General features: G+C 43.4%; 2 protein-coding genes across 2 annotated transcripts in view; both read right to left on the reverse strand.

Annotated features, from left to right (window-relative positions):
* Positions 1-3,447: 3,447 nt before the first annotated feature.
* On the reverse strand, positions 3,448-4,864 carry LOC311135351 (secreted frizzled-related protein 2-like; the record flags this gene model as incomplete). Its single annotated transcript, XM_084169297.1, has 3 exons — positions 3,448-3,758; positions 3,946-4,211; positions 4,581-4,864. 3 exons carry the CDS (start codon positions 4,862-4,864, stop codon positions 3,448-3,450), a joined length of 861 nt encoding a protein of 286 aa, XP_084025423.1.
* A 7,593-nt stretch (positions 4,865-12,457) lies between these two features.
* Positions 12,458-19,101, reverse strand: part of mov10l1 (Mov10 like RNA helicase 1) — a gene marked incomplete at both ends in the record, with an annotated part of 29,000 nt that continues 22,356 nt past the window's right edge. The window contains 9 exons of the mRNA XM_084169298.1: positions 12,458-12,515; positions 14,726-14,958; positions 15,191-15,298; positions 15,545-15,694; positions 16,057-16,230; positions 16,572-16,718; positions 18,544-18,643; positions 18,729-18,850; positions 18,950-19,096. Of these exons, the coding sequence (XP_084025424.1) occupies positions 12,458-12,515; positions 14,726-14,958; positions 15,191-15,298; positions 15,545-15,694; positions 16,057-16,230; positions 16,572-16,718; positions 18,544-18,643; positions 18,729-18,850; positions 18,950-19,096 (1,239 nt within the window). The remainder of the gene's footprint in view (positions 12,516-14,725; positions 14,959-15,190; positions 15,299-15,544; positions 15,695-16,056; positions 16,231-16,571; positions 16,719-18,543; positions 18,644-18,728; positions 18,851-18,949; positions 19,097-19,101) is intronic.

Here is a 19,101-nt window from a genome sequence, read left to right on the forward strand (position 1 = left end):
GCATTCCAGGTGAAAGCTGGTTGAGAGAATGCCAAGAGTGTGCAAAGCTGTCGTCAAGGCAAAGGGTGGCTATTTGATTTGTTTAACACTTTTGTGGTTACTACATCATTCCATATGTGTTATTTCATAGTTTTGATGCCTTCACTATCATTCTACAATGTAAAAAATAGTACAAATAAAGTAAAACCTTTGAATGAGTAGGTGTGTCCAAACTTTTGACTGGTAGTGTATATACATATACATATATATATATATATATATATATATATATATATATATATATATATATATATATATATATATATATATATACACTGTATAAAAAAATTACAAGTAATAATATAATATACAGTGGGGAAAAAAAGTATTCAGTCAGCCACCAATTGTGCAAGTTCTCCCACTTAAAAAGATGAGAGAGGCCTGTAATTTTCATCATAGGTACACGTCAACTATGACAGACAAAATGAGATTTTTTTCTCTCCAGAAAATCACATTGTAGGACTTTTAATGAATTTATTTGCAAATTATGGTGGAAAATAAGTATTTGGTCAATAACAAAAGTTTCTCAATACTTTGTTATATACCCTTTGTTGGCAATGACACAGGTCAAACGTTTTCTGTAAGTCTTCACAAGGTTTTCACACACTGTTGCTGGTATTTTGGCCCATTCCTCCATGCAGATCTCCTCTAGAGCAGTGATGTTTTGGGGCTGTCGCTGGGCAACACGGACTTTCAACTCCCTCCAAAGATTTTCTATGGGGTTGAGATCTGGAGACTGGCTAGGCCACTCCAGGACCTTGAAATGCTTCTTACGAAGCCACTCCTTCGTTGCCCGGGCGGTGTGTTTGGGATCATTGTCATGCTGAAAGACCCAGCCACGTTTCATCTTCAATGCCCTTGCTGATGGAAGGAGGTTTTCACTCAAAATCTCACGATACATGGCCCCATTCATTCTTTCCTTTACACGGATCAGTCGTCCTGGTCCCTTTGCAGAAAAACAGCCCCAAAGCATGATGTTTCCACCCCCATGCTTCACAGTAGGTATGGTGTTCTTTGGATGCAACTCAGCATTCTTTGTCCTCCAAACACGACGAGTTGAGTTTTTACCAAAAAGTTATATTTTGGTTTCATCTGACCATATGACATTCTCCCAATCCTCTTCTGGATCATCCAAATGCACTCTAGCAAACTTCAGACGGGCCTGGACATGTACTGGCTTAAGCAGGGGGACACGTCTGGCACTGCAGGATTTGAGTCCCTGGCGGCGTAGTGTGTTACTGATGGTAGGCTTTGTTACTTTGGTCCCAGCTCTCTGCAGGTCATTCACTAGGTCCCCCCGTGTGGTTCTGGGATTTTTGCTCACCGTTCTTGTGATCATTTTGACCCCACGGGGTGAGATCTTGCGTGGAGCCCCAGATCGAGGGAGATTATCAGTGGTCTTGTATGTCTTCCATTTCCTAATAATTGCTCCCACAGTTGATTTCTTCAAACCAAGCTGCTTACCTATTGCAGATTCAGTCTTCCCAGCCTGGTGCAGGTCTACAATTTTGTTTCTGGTGTCCTTTGACAGCTCTTTGGTCTTGGCCATAGTGGAGTTTGGAGTGTGACTGTTTGAGGCTGTGGACAGATGTCTTTTATACTGATAACAAGTTCAAACAGGTGCCATTAATACAGGTAACGAGTGGAGGACAGAGGAGCCTCTTAAAGAAGAAGTTACAGGTCTGTGAGAGACAGAAATCTTGCTTGTTTGTAGGTGACCAAATACTTATTTTCCACCATAATTTGCAAATAAATTCATAAAAAATCCTACCATGTGATTTTCTGGATTTTATTTCCTCAATTTGTCTGTCATAGTTGACGTGTACCTATGATGAAAATTACAGGCCTCTCTCATCTTTTTAAGTGGGAGAACTTGCACAATTGGTGGCTGACTAAATACTTTTTCCCCCCACTGTATATAATATGCCATTTTGCAGACGCTTTTATTCAAAGCGACTTACAGTCATGTGTGCATACATTTTTTTACGTATGAGTGGTCCCGGGGATCGAACCCACTACCCTGGCGTTACAAGCGCCATGCTCTACCAATTGAGCTACAGAGGAATTTTTTTTAAATAGTAACACAATAAAATAACAACGAGGCTATATTCAAGGAGTACCGGTACCGAGTCAATGCAGGGGTTAAAGGAAATGCACCCGTCTTATTGGACCGAAAGGTATTGTCTAGGGAAGAGATAGGCAATTTCCTCAGGACTACCTAGCTGATGACTCCTGACTGTCCCTGTCCCTAGTCCACCTGGGCGTGCTGCTGACCCAGTTTCTGCTGTTCTGCCTGCTGACCTGTTCACCCCCCCCCACACATGCTGTCTCAACCTCTAAATGCTCAGCTATGAAAAGCCAAATGACATTAACTCCCGAGGTGCTGACCTCTTGCACCCTCTACAACCACTGTGATTATTATTTGACCCTGCTGGTCTTCTATGAACTTTTGAACATCTTGAAGAACGATCTGGCCTTAATGGCCGTGTACTCTTATAATCTCCACACGGCACAGCCAGAAGAGGACTGGCCACCCCTCAGAGCCTGGTTCCTCTCTAGGTTTCTTCCTAGGTTCCTGCCTTGTTCCTGCGTGTTTCCTAGCCACCGTGCTTCTACATCTGCATTGCTTGCTCTCTGGGGTTTTAGTCTCGGTTTCTGTATGAGCACTTTGTGACAACTGCTGTTGTAAAAAGGGCTCTATAAATACATTTGATTGATTGATTGTATTATATTGTTTGTAAGTCAATTTCCTTTTTGGGTTTTGTTGTACATAATAATACAGTGTATTATAGTCTTTTCGTCATCCATTGGACATCTTGCACTATACGGACATCCTGCACTTGTAAAAAAAAAACATTCTGCACTCACCTTAGCCGTATTCGGCAATTTTTATAAAATGTATGAATTATAGACAGTAGAATAACCAACACTAATTCAGTGGAAATATGGTCGGTAAATATTGGCATTTTATTATATCATTTTCACTGACTTAACAGACAAATCCAACATACAAAACACATAAATACGGCATTATCTAAATAGAAAATAATACTCTTTAGAAATCATTTACATTTAGCTATTCCTATGTACAGTTTTTAGAGTGCATTCTATTGCTGTGTGCTATCAGAGGGAGCTGAGCTACTGTGAAGGATCAGTAGAGGGCAGCAGAGGGTCGTGTCGGTGAGAGAGTCCAGCTCTAACTATGCTCCTCTGCCCTCCTGCATCAATTCAGTAACATCAGAAAACGTCATATACTTAGGCCTTATACCAAATCTTTCCATTCTGAGAAAACTATTATTATCGTGAGTCCAGTCCTGGCTTGTGTGAGTAAGGACGCAGTTCTAAGCGACACAGATTCATCAGAGCTCATGTTTTTCATTCTATTATTCCTATACATCGTCCAGGCACTCAACACTTGTGGTGCTTCCACTTCCGCGTGGCCACTGCGATGCTGTGGTCCTTCTTGTGCCAGGGGAAGAGGCGGGTGAGAGCCAGGGTGCCATCTGGCTGCACCGCCCCAGTCAGCAGGTAGAGCTGGGTGCGGCCGGGCCGGACTAGGGCGTTGGCACAGCGCAGGTTAATGAGCAGCCACTGCTGGAGGAGGTGCTGGGTGTCGTAGGGCAGGAGGGGGCCCTGGCGGATAAACTCTACCCTGCCCTCCACCTCAAACTCTGGCTCCCCTGAGGGCAGGCGCCGGCGAGACAGTTTGGCTGTTACAGCTGGGGGAAGAGAGAGAGGAGAGAGGGTGAGTATGCTAGCTTAGACAGAACTACACACATATGTATGGTACAAACACACACAAATATACACACCAATACACACACAAATGAACACTAATACACTTGCGTAACACACTAATCAATAGAAACATGCACAGACATGCAGTTCATTATTGCACATGCTTACCAAAGTCATCCTGGCACAGAGCGTCCAGAACTGTCTTCAGTGAAGGGTGCTCCTCCACAGAAGGACAGGCTTGGCATGCAGGCTTAGGTAATGCTTTGGCGAGGTGACTGTTGCTGTGTTTGGGGTGGGGGGTCAGGCACATGTCCTCTTGGGCAGGGAAACGGTCACAGTCCAGCGCCTCTGGCCAGACGTGGCTCTGACAGGCCAGTACTGGGGCACAGCTGTCCCTGACGGCCACGCACAGGCTATGGCATGGCTGGATAAACCTGGAGATGGAAAGAGAGACACAGGGTTAGGTTTAAGAACGCAGTGGGTACTCGCTGGAAATTACAGGAATGTTACACTGTAGACACACACTGGTGTGGATAGGGTGAAAAGTGAGTAGTGGATAGATTCCTCTTAAGAAGGAGTTAGCAAGAGAAAGTGGGAAGGAACTAGGCAGACAGACTCAAACACGGGAGAAAGAACAGCCAGATTGACAGAGAAGGAAAAGAGTGGCATAGTATGGAGATAGAGACACAGACAGACATACAGACAGACATACAGACAGACAGACAGACACGGGCACAGCAAGGACATACAAAGGTAGAAGAGGACATGAATAGGTAAAAGGCAAACAGAAGCTATATACGTACGTGTCGAGGCAGACGGGGGCGATGAGGGAGCAGAGGAAGGCTTGGGCCTGGGGATGGCAGCCAGTCTGCAGCAGGGGTCTCCAGTCCTCCGAGCGGGGAACCACTTCGCCCTCCAGGCTGCTGTGGCCCAGGAAGTTAGGCAGCCTCATCTCCGAGTAGCCCACGTCCTGGCACACACTCATCTGGTGGGGGATGGGCACGCACCGGGTCGACTGGCCCAGGTCGAAGCCCCAGGCTGGGGTCAGGAGAACCAGGAGAGCCAGGGTGACAGTGAGGAGATCCATAGCGAAGAGAAACAAAGTCCTGACTGAGAATCCAAAGGAGAAGACGGGTGCTGCTGTTGCTTGTTTCTGTAGGAGAGGTAATGTCTCTCTGTACCAGTGGTCTCCTCTATATATGCAGTCAGCCCAGCCCAATCAGACTGTTATCAACTACCGATCAAAGGGGCTGAGACGGCATGTGAGAGGAGACAATGGCTTGTTTTGTGATGAATGCAGACAGAGAGGGGGGTAATAGGTGAATGGAAGGAGGGAGGGGGTTGGGGGGGGGACGACGACATTATGAGAGCAATCACAGCCAAAGCATTGCAATGCAAAATATTAGATTTGGCTCTACCCAGTCCATTTCACCACTGAAAATGTATGACTTTTACACTAGACATGGCTACTGTACTGTTTAGTTCACACAGGCTGCTTTGCGGGACATTATGTATTCATGTACTTTGGACTTTTATCTTATGAGCTATTGTTTTGAGAGGCAAATACACTAGTGCAATGACAGACTCTCAAATGTATATTATTCTAAAAACTATTTGATGAAGAATGTTTACAGTTCATATTCTACACAGGAGTAAAAGTGTATTTCCTTTTAGAGGGTTGTGTAGACAGACAGACAGTCTCCTTAATATTGAGCCTCTTTCATGTCTCCTCCTTTACTAATATAAAGGGTTTCCTGAGAAGAAGAGCGCAGCCCTGATCACACTCCCATTAGCAGCAGTGTTTCCGGCTGTCTCATGTGGCTTTGATGTGACACTAGATTACAGTCTAATTCAAATGCTAAACAACAGCAAGCTACAGCTGTCTACCTACTGTAGCTATCTGATCATACTTGACTGCCACATAGACAGACACAAACAGTCATACGAAGCTATGAGTCTCTATGTTGCATAAAAACATGCAATCCACTGGTCACACCATGTCATTTCAAGGTGATAATTTCAACCATTTTTAGGCACAACAAAGTTCAAATGGGAATACAATGTCAGATATTTAGTATTTATACAATAATTTAATGTATTACCAATGTGCTTCATCTAATAGCACAACCAAATGACCTGGATTGCAGTTGAGATTACAAAAAAATACATAGCGTAAGTGATCAATGCTGTTCAAGATTCTGCACAGATTATTATAGCAATTGTCAAGATCTCCACAGACCTGCGACCTTTGCATGTTTCTTGAACATGCACACTTTCATTCATACAGTGCCTTCAGAAAGTATTGATACCCCTTGACTTATTCCACATTTTGATGTGTTACAACCTGAATTCAAAATGGATTAAATTATTTTAAAAAATCTCACCCATCTACACACAATATCCCATAATGACAAAGTGAAATTATTTATATTTTTATTGAAAATGAAATACAGAAATATCACATTTACATAAGTATTCACACCCCTGAGTCAATACATGTTAGAATCACCTTTGGTAGCGATTATAGCTGTGAGTCTTTCTGGGTAAGTCTCTGCAATATTTGCCCATTATTCTTTACAAAATTCTTCAAGCTCTGTCAAGTTGGTTGTTGATCATTGCTAGACAGCCATTTTCTAGTCTTGCCATAGATTTTCAAGCCGATTTAAGTAAAAACTGTAACTATGCCACTTAGGAACATTCAATGTTGTCTTGATAAGCAACTCCAATGTATACTTGGCCTTGAGTTTTAGGTTATTGTCCTCCTGAAAGGTAAGTTTTTTCTCCCAGTGTCTGTTAGAAAGAAGACTGAAACAAGTTTTCCTCTAGGATTTTGCCTGTGCTTAACTGTATTCTGTTTATTTTTATCCTAAAAAAAACACCCTAGTCCTTGCCGATGACAAGCATACCCATAACATGATGCAGCCACCACCATGCTTGAAAATATGAAGAGTGGTACTCAGTGATTGATGTGTTGTGTTGGATTTGCCCCAAACATAATGTTTGTATTCAGGACAAAAACGTCATTTCTTTGCCACATTTTTGCAGTATGACCTAAGTCCCTTGTTGCAAACATGATGCGTGTTTTGGAATATGTTTATCCTGTACAGGCTTCCTTCTTGTCATTTAGGTTAGTATTGTGGAGTAAATACAATATTGTTGATCCATCCTCAGTTTTCTCATATCACAACCATTAAACTGTTTTAAAATCACCATTGGCCTCATGGTGAAATCTCTGAGTAGTTTCCTTCCTCTCCGGCAACTGAGTTAGGAAGGACGCCTGTATCTTTGTAGTGACTGGGTGTATTGATACACCATCCAAAGTTAAGAACTTCACTATGCTCAAAGGGATATTCAGGGTCTGCTTTTTTTTTTTTTTTTTTACATTTCGGTGCTCTTCTTTGCGAGGCATTGAAAAACCTCCCTGATCATTGTGGTTGAATCTGTGCTTAAAATTCACTACTGGATTGAGGGCCTTTACAGATAATGATGTACAGTGGGGAAAAAAAGTATTTAGTCAGCCACCAATTGTGCAAGTTCTCCCACTTAAAAAGATGAGAGAGGCCTGTAATTTTCATCATAGGTACACGTCAACTATGACAGACAAAATGAGAAAAACTATTCCAGAAAATCACATTGTAGGATTTTTTATGAATTCATTTGCAAATTATGGTGGAAAATAAGTATTTGGTCAATAACAAAAGTTTCTCAATACTTTGTTATATACCCTTTGTTGGCAATGACACAGGTCAAACGTTTTCTGTAAGTTTTCACAAGGTTTTCACACACTGTTGCTGGTATTTTGGCCCATTCCTCCATGCAGATCTCCTCTAGAGCAGTGATGTTTTGGGGCTGTCGCTGGGCAACACGGACTTTCAACTCCCTCCAAAGATTTTCTATGGGGTTGAGATCTGGAGACTGGCTAGGCCACTCCAGGACCTTGAAATGTTTCTTACGAAGCCACTCCTTCGTTGCCCGGGCGGTGTGTTTGGGATCATTGTCATGCTGAAAGACCCAGCCACGTTTCATCTTCAATGCCCTTGCTGAAGAAAGGAGGTTTTCACTCAAAATCTCACGATACATGGCCCCATTCATTCTTTCCTTTACACGGATCAGTCGTCCTGGTCCCTTTGCAGAAAAACAGCCCCAAAGCATGATGTTTCCACCCCCATGCTTCACAGTAGGTATGGTGTTCTTTGGATGCAACTCAGCATTCTTTGTCCTCCAAACACGACGAGTTGACTTTTTACCAAAAAGTTATATTTTGGTTTCATCTGACCATATGACATTCTCCCAATCCTCTTCTGGATCATCCAAATGCACTCTAGCAAACTTCAGACGGGCCTGGACATGTACTGGCTTAAGCAGGGGGACACGTCTGGCACTGCAGGATTTGAGTCCCTGGCGGCGTAGTGTGTTACTGATGGTAGGCTTTGTTACTTTGGTCCCAGCTCTCTGCAGGTCATTCACTAGGTCCCCCCGTGTGGTTCTGGGATTTTTGCTCACCGTTCTTGTGATCATTTTGACCCCACGGGGTGAGATCTTGCGTGATTATCGAGGGAGATTATCAGTGGTCTTGTGTGTCTTCCATTTCCTAATAATTGCTCCCACAGTTGATTTCTTCAAACCAAGCTGCTTACCTATTGCAGATTCAGTCTTCCCAGCCTGGTGCAGGTCTACAATTTTGTTTCTGGTGTCCTTTGACAGCTCTTTGGTCTTGGCCATAGTGGAGTTTGGAGTGTGACTGTTTGAGGTTGTGGACAGGTGTCTTTTATACTGATAACAAGTTCAAACAGGTGCCATTAATACAGGTAACGAGTGGAGGACAGAGGAGCCTCTTAGCTCAGTCCTCTGTAGCTCAGCTGGTAGAGCACGGCGCTTGTAACGCCAAGGTAGTCGGTTCGATCCCCGGGACCACCCATACACAAAAATGTATGCACGCATGACTGTAAGTCGCTTTGGATAAAAGCGTCTGCTAAATGGCATATTATTATTATATATTATAAAGAAGAAGTTACAGGTCTGTGAGAGCCAGAAATCTTGCTTGTTTGTAGGTGACCAAATACTTATTTTCCACCATAATTTGCAAATAAATTCATAAAAAATCCTACAATGTGATTTTCTGGATTTTTTTTCCTCAATTTGTCTGTCATAGTTGACGTGTACCTATGATGAAAATTACAGGCCTCTCTCATCTTTTTAAGTGGGAGAACTTGCACAATTGGTGGCTGACTAAATACTTTTTTTCCCCACTGTATGTATGTGTGGGGTACAGAGATGGTGTAGTTATTTAACAAATATATATATCACTATTATTGAACACAGAATGAGTCCATGCAGCTTATTGTGTGATTTGTTAAGCACATTTTTACTCCTGAACTTATTTATGCTTGCCATAACAAAGGGGTTGAATACTTATTGACTTATGATATTTCAGCTTTTCATTCTTTATTAATTTAGAAAATGTTCTACAAACAAAATTCCACTTTGACATTATGGGGCATTGTGTGTAGATCAGTGACACAAAATATAAACTTAATCCATTTTAAATTCAGGCAGTAACACAAAACAATTTGGAAAATGTAAAGGGGTGTGAATACTTTCTGAAGGCTCTGTAGTTACGGTAGGCTAACCTCTAAATGTGGCCATGGAAGTGTTACTCATTTTAAGGTTGAATAAATACTGTTACATTCGTTTGTAAGATAGCCTTAACTTTAGGCTATTTATTGTATAACAAAAGTATTATTGACAACGCAACCAAATATCAACATTTAAAGGATATCTCATGCTTGGATAGTTTCATCTGAGCCACTGGCTTAATCCTATTCTTTAACTTTTATTTTTGGTTTAGTTGGAGATGTAAATCCAACATAAATGATCATTTGTTAACTTCTATTAACAAGTTAATAGGCTATTTACTGTATTGCAAAAGTGATACTGAATTGTGTTTGGTTGTCAACGCAACCAAATATCAACATTTGAAGCCACTGACTTAGTCTGGCTTAGGACTGATGGTAGCGCTCACCTTGTCTTCTCCGGACAAGCTTTTTTCCGGATGCCCCAAACAATCGGAAAGGGGATTCATCAGAGAAAATGACTTTACCCCAGTCCTCAGCAGTCCAATCCCTGTACCTTTTGCAGAATATCAGTCTGTCCCTGATGTTTTTCCTGAATCAACTTTAGGAGACGGTCCTGGCGCTTGCTGGACTTTCTTGGGCGCCCTGAAGCCTACTTCACAACAATTGAACCTCTCTCCTTGAAGTTCTTGATGATCCGATAAATGGTTGATTTAGGTGCAATCTTACTAGCAGCAATATCCTTGCCTGTGAAGCCCTTTTTGTGCAAAGCAATGATGACGGCACGTGTTTCCTTGCAGGTAACCATGGTTAACAGAGGAAGAACAATGATTTCAAGCACCACCCTCCTTTTAAAGCTTCCAGTCTGTTATTCTAACTCAATCAGCATGACAGAGTGATCTCCAGCCTTGTCCTGGTCAACACTCTCACCTGTGTTAACGAGAGAATCACTGACATGTTGTCAGCTGGTCCTTTTGTGGCAGGGCTGAAATGCAGTGGAAATGTTTTTTTTCTAAGTTCATTTTCATGGCAAAGAGAGACTTTGCAATTAATTGCAATTCATCTGATCACTCTTCATAACATTCTGGAGTATATGCAAATTGCCATCATAAAAACTGAGGCAGCCATCATAAAAACTGAGGCAGCAGACAAAATTAATATTTGTGTCATTCTCAAAATGACCACAACTGTAGATAGAGCCACTTGCCAGTAGAAGGTGCTGCCCAGCCTATTGTTTTGTTTTTCTGATAATGGATATAACGTTAAAGACCTGTCTTTGTTTCAAAGGTACAAATTCAACATCTTTTATACAAGGTTTGTCTATGTTGAAAATTGGTTACACTAACCAGGTTTCCATCCAACCATGTCATGCAGATGAATTACCTCACACATGAAAAAAGTCAAGACTGGGCTGATGGAAACGGGATATATAGGTACAATTTTATAAATGCGAAAGACAATTTGTTCATTCTACATGTTGTTCCGGTAGAATGAATAATGCGACAAATTGCGGTGGAAACACCTTTATACGCAAATATTGATATAATAACTATCATATCGAAGTAAACTTGGGAGTCACGCGATAATATGTTGTGTGCTCCTCCAACTACGACTCGCAGATGAAATTAATGATGATAACTTCACAGAGTGGTGAAAGTGCACGTGATGAGGTTGATGCTCCTTTCCAATAAATATCGAGGGTGTTATTCTGGTGACATGATGATCGATGCTTGACTGCCATTTATCAAATAAAAATAATATAGGTCTTATCCATAATCTCATAATGTAGGTAGCCTACCCCCACTGTCTCTGCGAGTTGTTGGCTAGAGTGCACGTTCGAAGAGCAGAGTGGGCACATTTCCTATATTACGCAACAGTTTTTGTGACAAAACCATCAGTAAAGTTGAAAATGCGATGGAAACCCATTTAACTTGTATTTTTCATTCCGTACATGGGAAATTAACCGCAAACGTAATTTTTAATGTGCAGTACGTCATCACGCACAGACCTTTATCCGCAATACGTCAGTTTGATGGAAACATCTCTGGTAGGAACATGCGCAAATTCATTTATGCAGATTTTAGAATATTCGCATGGAAATCTCTCACAAATTGGATGGAAACCTAGCTACTGATGACAATCCTGTGGTTTAAAATTCACTCCCCTCCCCCATTTTTTTTTTTTACGTTTATGATTTTATTTCAAATACAGTGTATTTTCCACCTTGATTCCACGTCACAATATGTTGACAAATTATGATGAAACAACTTCAACCAGTTTGTGCCCAGTGGGATTTCTGTTGGCAATTATTTACACTTTCAAATCATAGAACCAACTTCCCTTCTTTTAAAGCTTGTGCAAAAAGTAATTATGCAAATTAGACTTTTTCTGCTTTATATTGCACATTAAGAGTACCAACAAATTCCAGAAATTCCTGGGAAAAGAGACAAGAGATGGATTATATTGATTATAACAGAAAAAGTATTTCAATGCAGTTTTGGAGAAACACTGTCCTATTATCGTCAGACAGCCACAGGATGCTCCTACCCTCTCAGCAATTAGAAGAGATCTCACACTGCGATGCAGACTGGTGGTCCAGGCTCCGCTTCTAATGACGGTCTGGCATTCTCCCTCCCTCCGTTTCTCAGGACTCTAGCTTCTAATGGCAGCAGGAAATGAAAGTACAGTTAAGCAACTCAACGCAATTGTGTGGATTATGTCTGTCTCCAAAACCACGTTCAGATGTGTATCTTCTATGGGTTTGTGCCCAGAAGGCTTAAAGTCAGTAATAAGGCTGGGTCTTGCTGTCCCACACACAAGGAATAGTGGCCGAGGCTGAAGACCTGCCAGGCTAGCCAAGCTAAGCCCCAGGGTCCGTATTCATAAAGCGTCTCAGGGTAGGAGTGCTGATCTAGGATCAGGTCCCCCCTGTCCATGTAGTCTTATTCCTTATGATGTTAAAGGCAAAACTGATCCTAGAGCAGTACTCTTACTCTGAGACGATTTATGAATACAGACCCAGTCGGTCTGGCCCCTTACTCTCCCACAGCCTTCAGTCTCCAGTCAGAGCTCCACCGGCCCCAGCTCTGCAGCCCCCTTCTAAAGGATTACTGCTTGCCCCAGTCTGATCTGAGCCGGGGCCCTGGGTTCAGACGAGGAGCGCTACTGAGGGGCAATTAGAGCCACAGACCAATTTGTCAGAACAATGGGGCCACACGTTTAACAAGCTCCCTCTGCCATTATCCCGGCAGGGAGCTGTTTTTCTTCCTAACAGCTCCCCTGCCCATCTGTAGACGCTGTGTTTGTGTTGGTAATGTGTGGCCTGCCCTAAGCTGCCTGCTAATAATGGAGACTACTGTTCTGTTGGGCACCTGTCTATCAAAGTCTAGTGGAGATGCACAGGAGCAGCACACCCACACTGATACAGTACGTTCACTGTAAAACCAATCGGACTAGCTAGCGTACTAGTCTTTGTGTTTATGGTCATCGTACTCTAGGTGCATCTACCTATACCATAATTGTAGTGTGTTAACACCTGGTTTCAGTGTACAATAGGGGTCCAGACAAACTGGTCATTGAATCAGTACCGCAATAGCAGAGAGAGCTCTGTACACTACCAACCACTTCTCTACAATTAAACCCGTCCACGTCAGCAAGTTCTCGCTTAAGACTCCATTGTTTATATTTAGATACTAATTAATAGTATTTGGAGCTGTAGATCATTGTAGGTCTGTTAGCTTGGCTATCATGAGAGTAGTCAGTCATGTTGCCCCTACCATACAACATTCCTAAACTGTGGGAGTAAGGAACTGAAATGTCTTTTTGTACATCTTTGCTCTTCATTTTAGTCATTTAGCAGACGCTCTAATCCAGAGCGATTTACAGGAGCAATTAGGGTTAAGTGCCTTGCTCAAGGGCACAGACAGATGTTTTACCTTGTGGGCTCGGGGAGTCGAACCAGCAACCTTTCGGTTACTGACCCAATGCTCTTAACTAGGATACTTGCAAGTAGTCAACACAGCATAATCTGACAGTGAAGGAGAGAGTTGACTTAGCATAGGCTAGGGCCCTGTGTTTTGCGCAATTTACATTTACATTTTAGTCATTTAGCAGACGCTCTTATCCAGAGCGACTTACAGTTAGTGAATACATATTTTTTTATACTGGCCCCCCGTGGGAACCGCAATCATGTGACATAGCAAGATTTTATCCTGTTTTTTAAGGCTTATCCAGAAATAAGAATTACACCAAAAATGAAAGCAATTGTCTGAGGATGGTGGACTACCAGACTTGAAAAAGGGGCAGTTTGATGAAAAAGCTTTAAATAAAAAGGTTAAAAATCCAAGCATGTCACATGATTGCGCAAAACCCAGGGCCCTAGCAGATATGCCAACCATTGGATGTAGACAACCATAACCTTTCTATTGAGTGACTACTATTTTTAAGCATCTCAGACATTTTATAGCTATGTGAGGAATGGGATACACTGGGCTGCAGGTAACTGTGTCTAAACACCTCTGTGTGGCAGACGGGCAGCGTCTGTCTGTCTACCAACAGGTCCACATGGAGACTGGATGTGGAAATTGACAGTCTGAATCTCCAGTGACAGTCAGCCCTGGTGGAGCCCAGCGAGTGTAGGGGGAGATGGAGAGAAGGGGGGTGGGGGGCTCAATCCGTTTTATTTGAGTGTGCTGCGCTGCCAAGGAGCCTCACTCAAACCCCCCCTTCTACATGAGGAGCTCTTTGATGTGGGACTCAGATGCCATGGTGCTGTCCCAGTCCCTCTCTAATTGTTGATAGGTTACTCACAGGTAGTCACTGGCACCAGTCCTTATATATTATACCCGTATGCGTCTTATGCACACATACAGGTATAATACATCATCACTACAACACTGATCATCAATACAAGTACAATAACCCAATAAGAAAAATCAACACCCAAGGTTTGTGTCATCATATTTATTACTACCACCCAGTGGACTGCATGATAACTGCAACTAAACTTTGCTCATACAGCAGTTAAGAAATTGAGTGCATGCTCTTTTAAGAAAGACATCTTTACAAACCAATTCTCCATTTATCGATTAAGACATAGGCAGCCGACTGTGTAGAAGAACAAATGTAGAGAGCTACGTCATCGTAATGTAAAGAATGAAAGAAGAAACTTCTATTTGAACATAATAGTACTGGTAGTATTGGACTGTTGGACAGCTGGGCAGTAGTTGGGGGCGGTGAACTCTCACTCCTCTTTCTCACTGGCCGCTCTGAGTAGAAAGTAAGAGATGAATGTGTGTTATTACTGACAAATTAAAGTGTCTTGCTTTTACTCAAATGATATGGTGTGTGTGTGGTACATAATACAATAAACACACCGGTGTGCAGCCCTGAGACAGGTTGGGGGGTCACAGCCCAGGTAGGCCCCGTTCTCAAAACAGTACTGGAGGAAAGCGTTGAAGCATGGGTCCTTGACGAGGACGTGCGGGTTGCCCACGACGATGAGCAGGGCTTTGGGCCGCGTGATGGCCACGTTGAAGCGCTTAGGGTTGGACAGGAATCCCAGTATGCTTTGCAGGTCGTTGCCCTGCACCGACTCATTCGCCCTCACCTGGAACAAGAGGTAATTTATTTAGATGTTTTAGGATAGGGGTGAATTAAAAACCTCAATTCAGCAAAGTGATATTCAACTCATACAAAAGTGACACATTATTTCAAATTTTTCCATTTCAGAATTGATTCCCTGAAATGAAAAGTGAATGGAACAGAGTAAACCCTGTAAAGGGAGAAATGAGTCAAAGAGTTCAATAATGAGTAGGACAGAGGAAGGATTGGAACGTTACCGTGGACAAGATGATAACCAGAAACTCCTGTCCCTGGAACTCCTCCACAGATCCCACCTTGATGTCAGACAGGCCCACCCTGTGGAGCAGCACACGGATCTTCTCCGACTGGAGAGGAGAGTAGGTTCATGGTTCAGGTGTCCAGACCGATGTTCAGTGTTAAGGAAAAGGGAGCACTGTACTACTTGTGACAGAATTATTCACTTTTTATGTTTTTGTGGCCTTTTAAAATGTTAGCTTAGTAGATATCACCATCTAGAGGCTTAGACTCTACGGGGGGGTTAACAGCAAAACTAGCAGAGTTACAAAACAGGATAGGACCAACCGTTGATGGCCAACATGTGCACTACTAACCTGTTTCCTGTAGGGGGCGATGATGCCAATATCACTAGCAGCTACAGGATTGTAGAGCTTCTTGGCCAGCTGGCAGCAGTACAGCATCACCTGTACCGCCTCTCCAGGGTTGAACCACGACGGGTTGTTGCCCTCCCTCATCTCTGTGCCCTGAGAGGGGGAATGATGACTGGCATTATTGGTGTTTGACGTCTAAGTTCTGTGCCGACCAAAGAGGAAAACCCATATTTCTCAAAATGTTCTCAATGTCAGAGGTAAGCAAGGAGAGGAAACGCTGATTGTTTGAGAAAGAGGCTGGAAGAGGACAGGAGGAGAGGACACGAGTATGTAAAGATGAGACTACTGAGAAAGTTCATTTTGGACAGTTTCTGCTGTTCTGCCTGCGACTATGGGACCCTGACCTGTTCACCGGTCATGCTACCTTGTCCCGGACCTGCTTTGTCGGCTTCCTCTTTATAAATTCATTTGACTGATTGATTGGAGAGATAGAGAGCAAGAGATGGAATCCTTACCCTGACTCCGTGGAAGATTAGGGGGAATCCCTTGGTTGGCAGACGGCTCCAGTGACAGAGGGAGTCCACTACGGACCTCTGGGCCCTGACACAAAGTTCCCCATTGTAGAACAGTCTAGAGGTCAGGGCCAGGATGGCCTCGTGGGAACGGTAGTTATACACCAGCTTGGTCACCTGGAAGAGGAAGAAGAAAGGACACCAGGAGAATGCATCAACTGTGATAGCATCCATTTACCATGCAGTCCTGTGTGGCTCAGTAGGTAGAGCTTGGTGCTTGCAACACCAAGGGTCGTGGGCTTGATTTCCGCTGGGGCTATCCATGCAGAAAATGTTTGCACATACGACTAAGTTATAAAACAGTCTGCTAAATGGCATATATTATTCTATAATATTACAATGCAAGACAAAACATTATGTCGAAAAATATGCAGAATTTGTATTCATAGTTGGTGGATTCACTATGCAGGATTTCAGTGATCATGGCACTGACAGGGAGTGTGTGTATGTACACTCACCAGCACTGGGTTGTATCCTCCATTCACTCTGGAGTACAGAGGGTTAGCCATCAGTCTCTCCAGCAGGGACACCCCCAGGCCGAACGCCTGCGCAAGCTTGGACTTCACAATTGGTCCCAGCTGCCGGGGGTCTCCGGCCAAAACTATCTAAAAAGTGGCGGGAGCAACATAAAATATTACTCACTTCTTGATCAGGAGGCTACAAAATGCAGTGTCTTCTGTCAGTTACAGTGAGGGAAAAAAGTATTTGATCCCCTGCTGATTTTGTACATTTGCCCACTGACAAAGAACTGATCAGTCTATAATTTTAATGGTAGGTTTATTTGAACAGTGAGAGACAGAATAACAACAACAAAATCCAGAAAAACGCATGTCAAAAATTTTATATATAAATTGATTTGCATTTTAATGAGGGAAATAAGTATTTGACCCCTCTGCAAAACATGAATTAGTACTTGGTGGCAAAACCCTTGTTGGCAATCACAGAGGTCAGACGTTTCTTGTAGTTGGCCACCAGGTTTGCACACATCTCAGGAGGGATTTTGTCCCACTCTTCTTTGCAGATTTTCTCCAAGTCATTAAGGTTTCGAGCCTGACGTTTGGCAACTCGAACCTTCAGCTCCCTCCACAGATTTTCTATGGGATTAAGGTCTGGAGACTGGCTAGGCCACTCCAGGACCTTAATGTGCTTCTTCTTGAGCCACTCCTTTGTTGCCTTGGCCGTGTGTTTTGGGTCATTGTCATGCTGGAATACTCATCCATGACCGATTTTCAATGCCCTGGCTGAGGGAAGGAGGTTCTCACCCAATATTTGACGGTACATGGCCCCGTCCATCGTCCCTTTGATGCGGTGAAGTTGTCCTGTCCCCTTAGCAGAAAAACACCCCCCAAGTATAATGTTTCCACCTCCATGTTTGATGGTGGGGATGGTGTTCTTGTGGTCATAGGCAGCATTCCTCCTCCTCCAAACACGGCGAGTTGAGTTGATACCAAAGAGCTCGATTTTGGTCTCATCTGACCACAACACTTTCACCCAGTTCTCCTCTGAATCATTCAGATGTTCATTGGCAAACTTCAGACGGCCCTGTATATGTGCTTTCTTGAGCAGGGGGACCTTGCAGGCGCTGCAGGATTTCAGTCCTTCACAGCGTAGTGTGTTACCAATTATTTTCTTGGTGACTATGGTCCCAGACTATGGTCCCAGCTGCCTGATCATTGACAAGATCCTCCCGTGTAGTTCTGGGCTAATGATCCTCCCGTGTAGTTCTGGGCTGACTCCTCACCGTTCTCATGATCATTGCAACTCCACGAGGTGAGATCTTGCATGGAGCCCCAGGCCGAGGGAGATTGACAGTTCTTTTGTGTTTCTTCCATTTGCGAATAATCGCACCAACTGTTGTCACCTTCTCACCAAGCTGCTTGGCGATGGTATGTAGCCCATTCCAGCCTTGTGTAGGTCTACAATCTTGTCCCTGACATCCTTGGAGAGCTCTTTGGTCTTGGCCATGGTGGAGAGTTTGGAATCTGATTGATTGATTGCTTCTGTGGACAGGTGTCTTTTATACAGGTAACAAACTGAGATTAGGAGCACTCCCTTTAAGAGTGTGCTCCTAATCTCAGCTCGTTACCTGTATAAAAGACACCTGGGAGCCAGAAATCCTTCTGATTGAGAGGGGGTCAAACACTTATTTCCCTCATTAAAATGTAAATCAATTTATAACATTTTTGACATGCGTTTTTCTGGATTTTTTTGTTGTTATTCTGTCTCTCACTGTTCAAATAAACCTACCATTAAAATTATAGACTGATCATTTCTTTGTCAGTGGGCAAACGTACAAAATCAGTAGGGGATCAAATACTTTTTTCCCCTCACTGTATGTGCAATGTTTTTTTTTCTGAAGTAACATTTAACGTTTAAGTCATTTAGCAGGGTTGTATTGTGGTTGTAGATGCACTCGGTGTTCAATCTAACCTGTCCGTCTCGCTCTGACAGAAGCCCCAGGGGTACCAGTGCCTCTGGCTCCGTGGCTTGGCCAGCCTCATCCAGAAACACATGGGTGAAATGACCCACCCTGCAGAAACAAAGCAAAGAGACAATGATCTTAGAGCTCTGGTGAGGGAGGTTCACATTGAGCCCTATTACCCTCCCTCCCTCACCGCAGTCCAATCTGGTAGAACATGCCGGCGCTGGAACAGGTGCTGACCACAATCCTGTGAAAGGAGGCGTGTCGGATGTCCTCCCCAGCCTGAGAGTACTGCCTTAGAACCTCTGGGATGGCCTATGGAGATACAGAGGGCAATGCGATACAGACAGAGGCACTAACTGGTAGAAATAAATAGGACTGATGAAATTCCTGAGGCGGCAATGGGTGCAGTACCTCTTCCTGTCGACAGGAGGCATTGACGCGGGCCAGGCTGGAAGCGTTCAGGTACCCACTTTCATGGAGCCGGATACAGACGAGGTCTGCAGCACTGTTGGAGGGAGTGCACACCAGCACACGACTACTGGGCAAGCGGTGATACACCTATG

This window comes from Coregonus lavaretus (assembly GCF_964263955.1).
Source record: "Coregonus lavaretus genome assembly, chromosome: 9".
NCBI lineage: Eukaryota > Metazoa > Chordata > Actinopteri > Salmoniformes > Salmonidae > Coregonus > Coregonus lavaretus.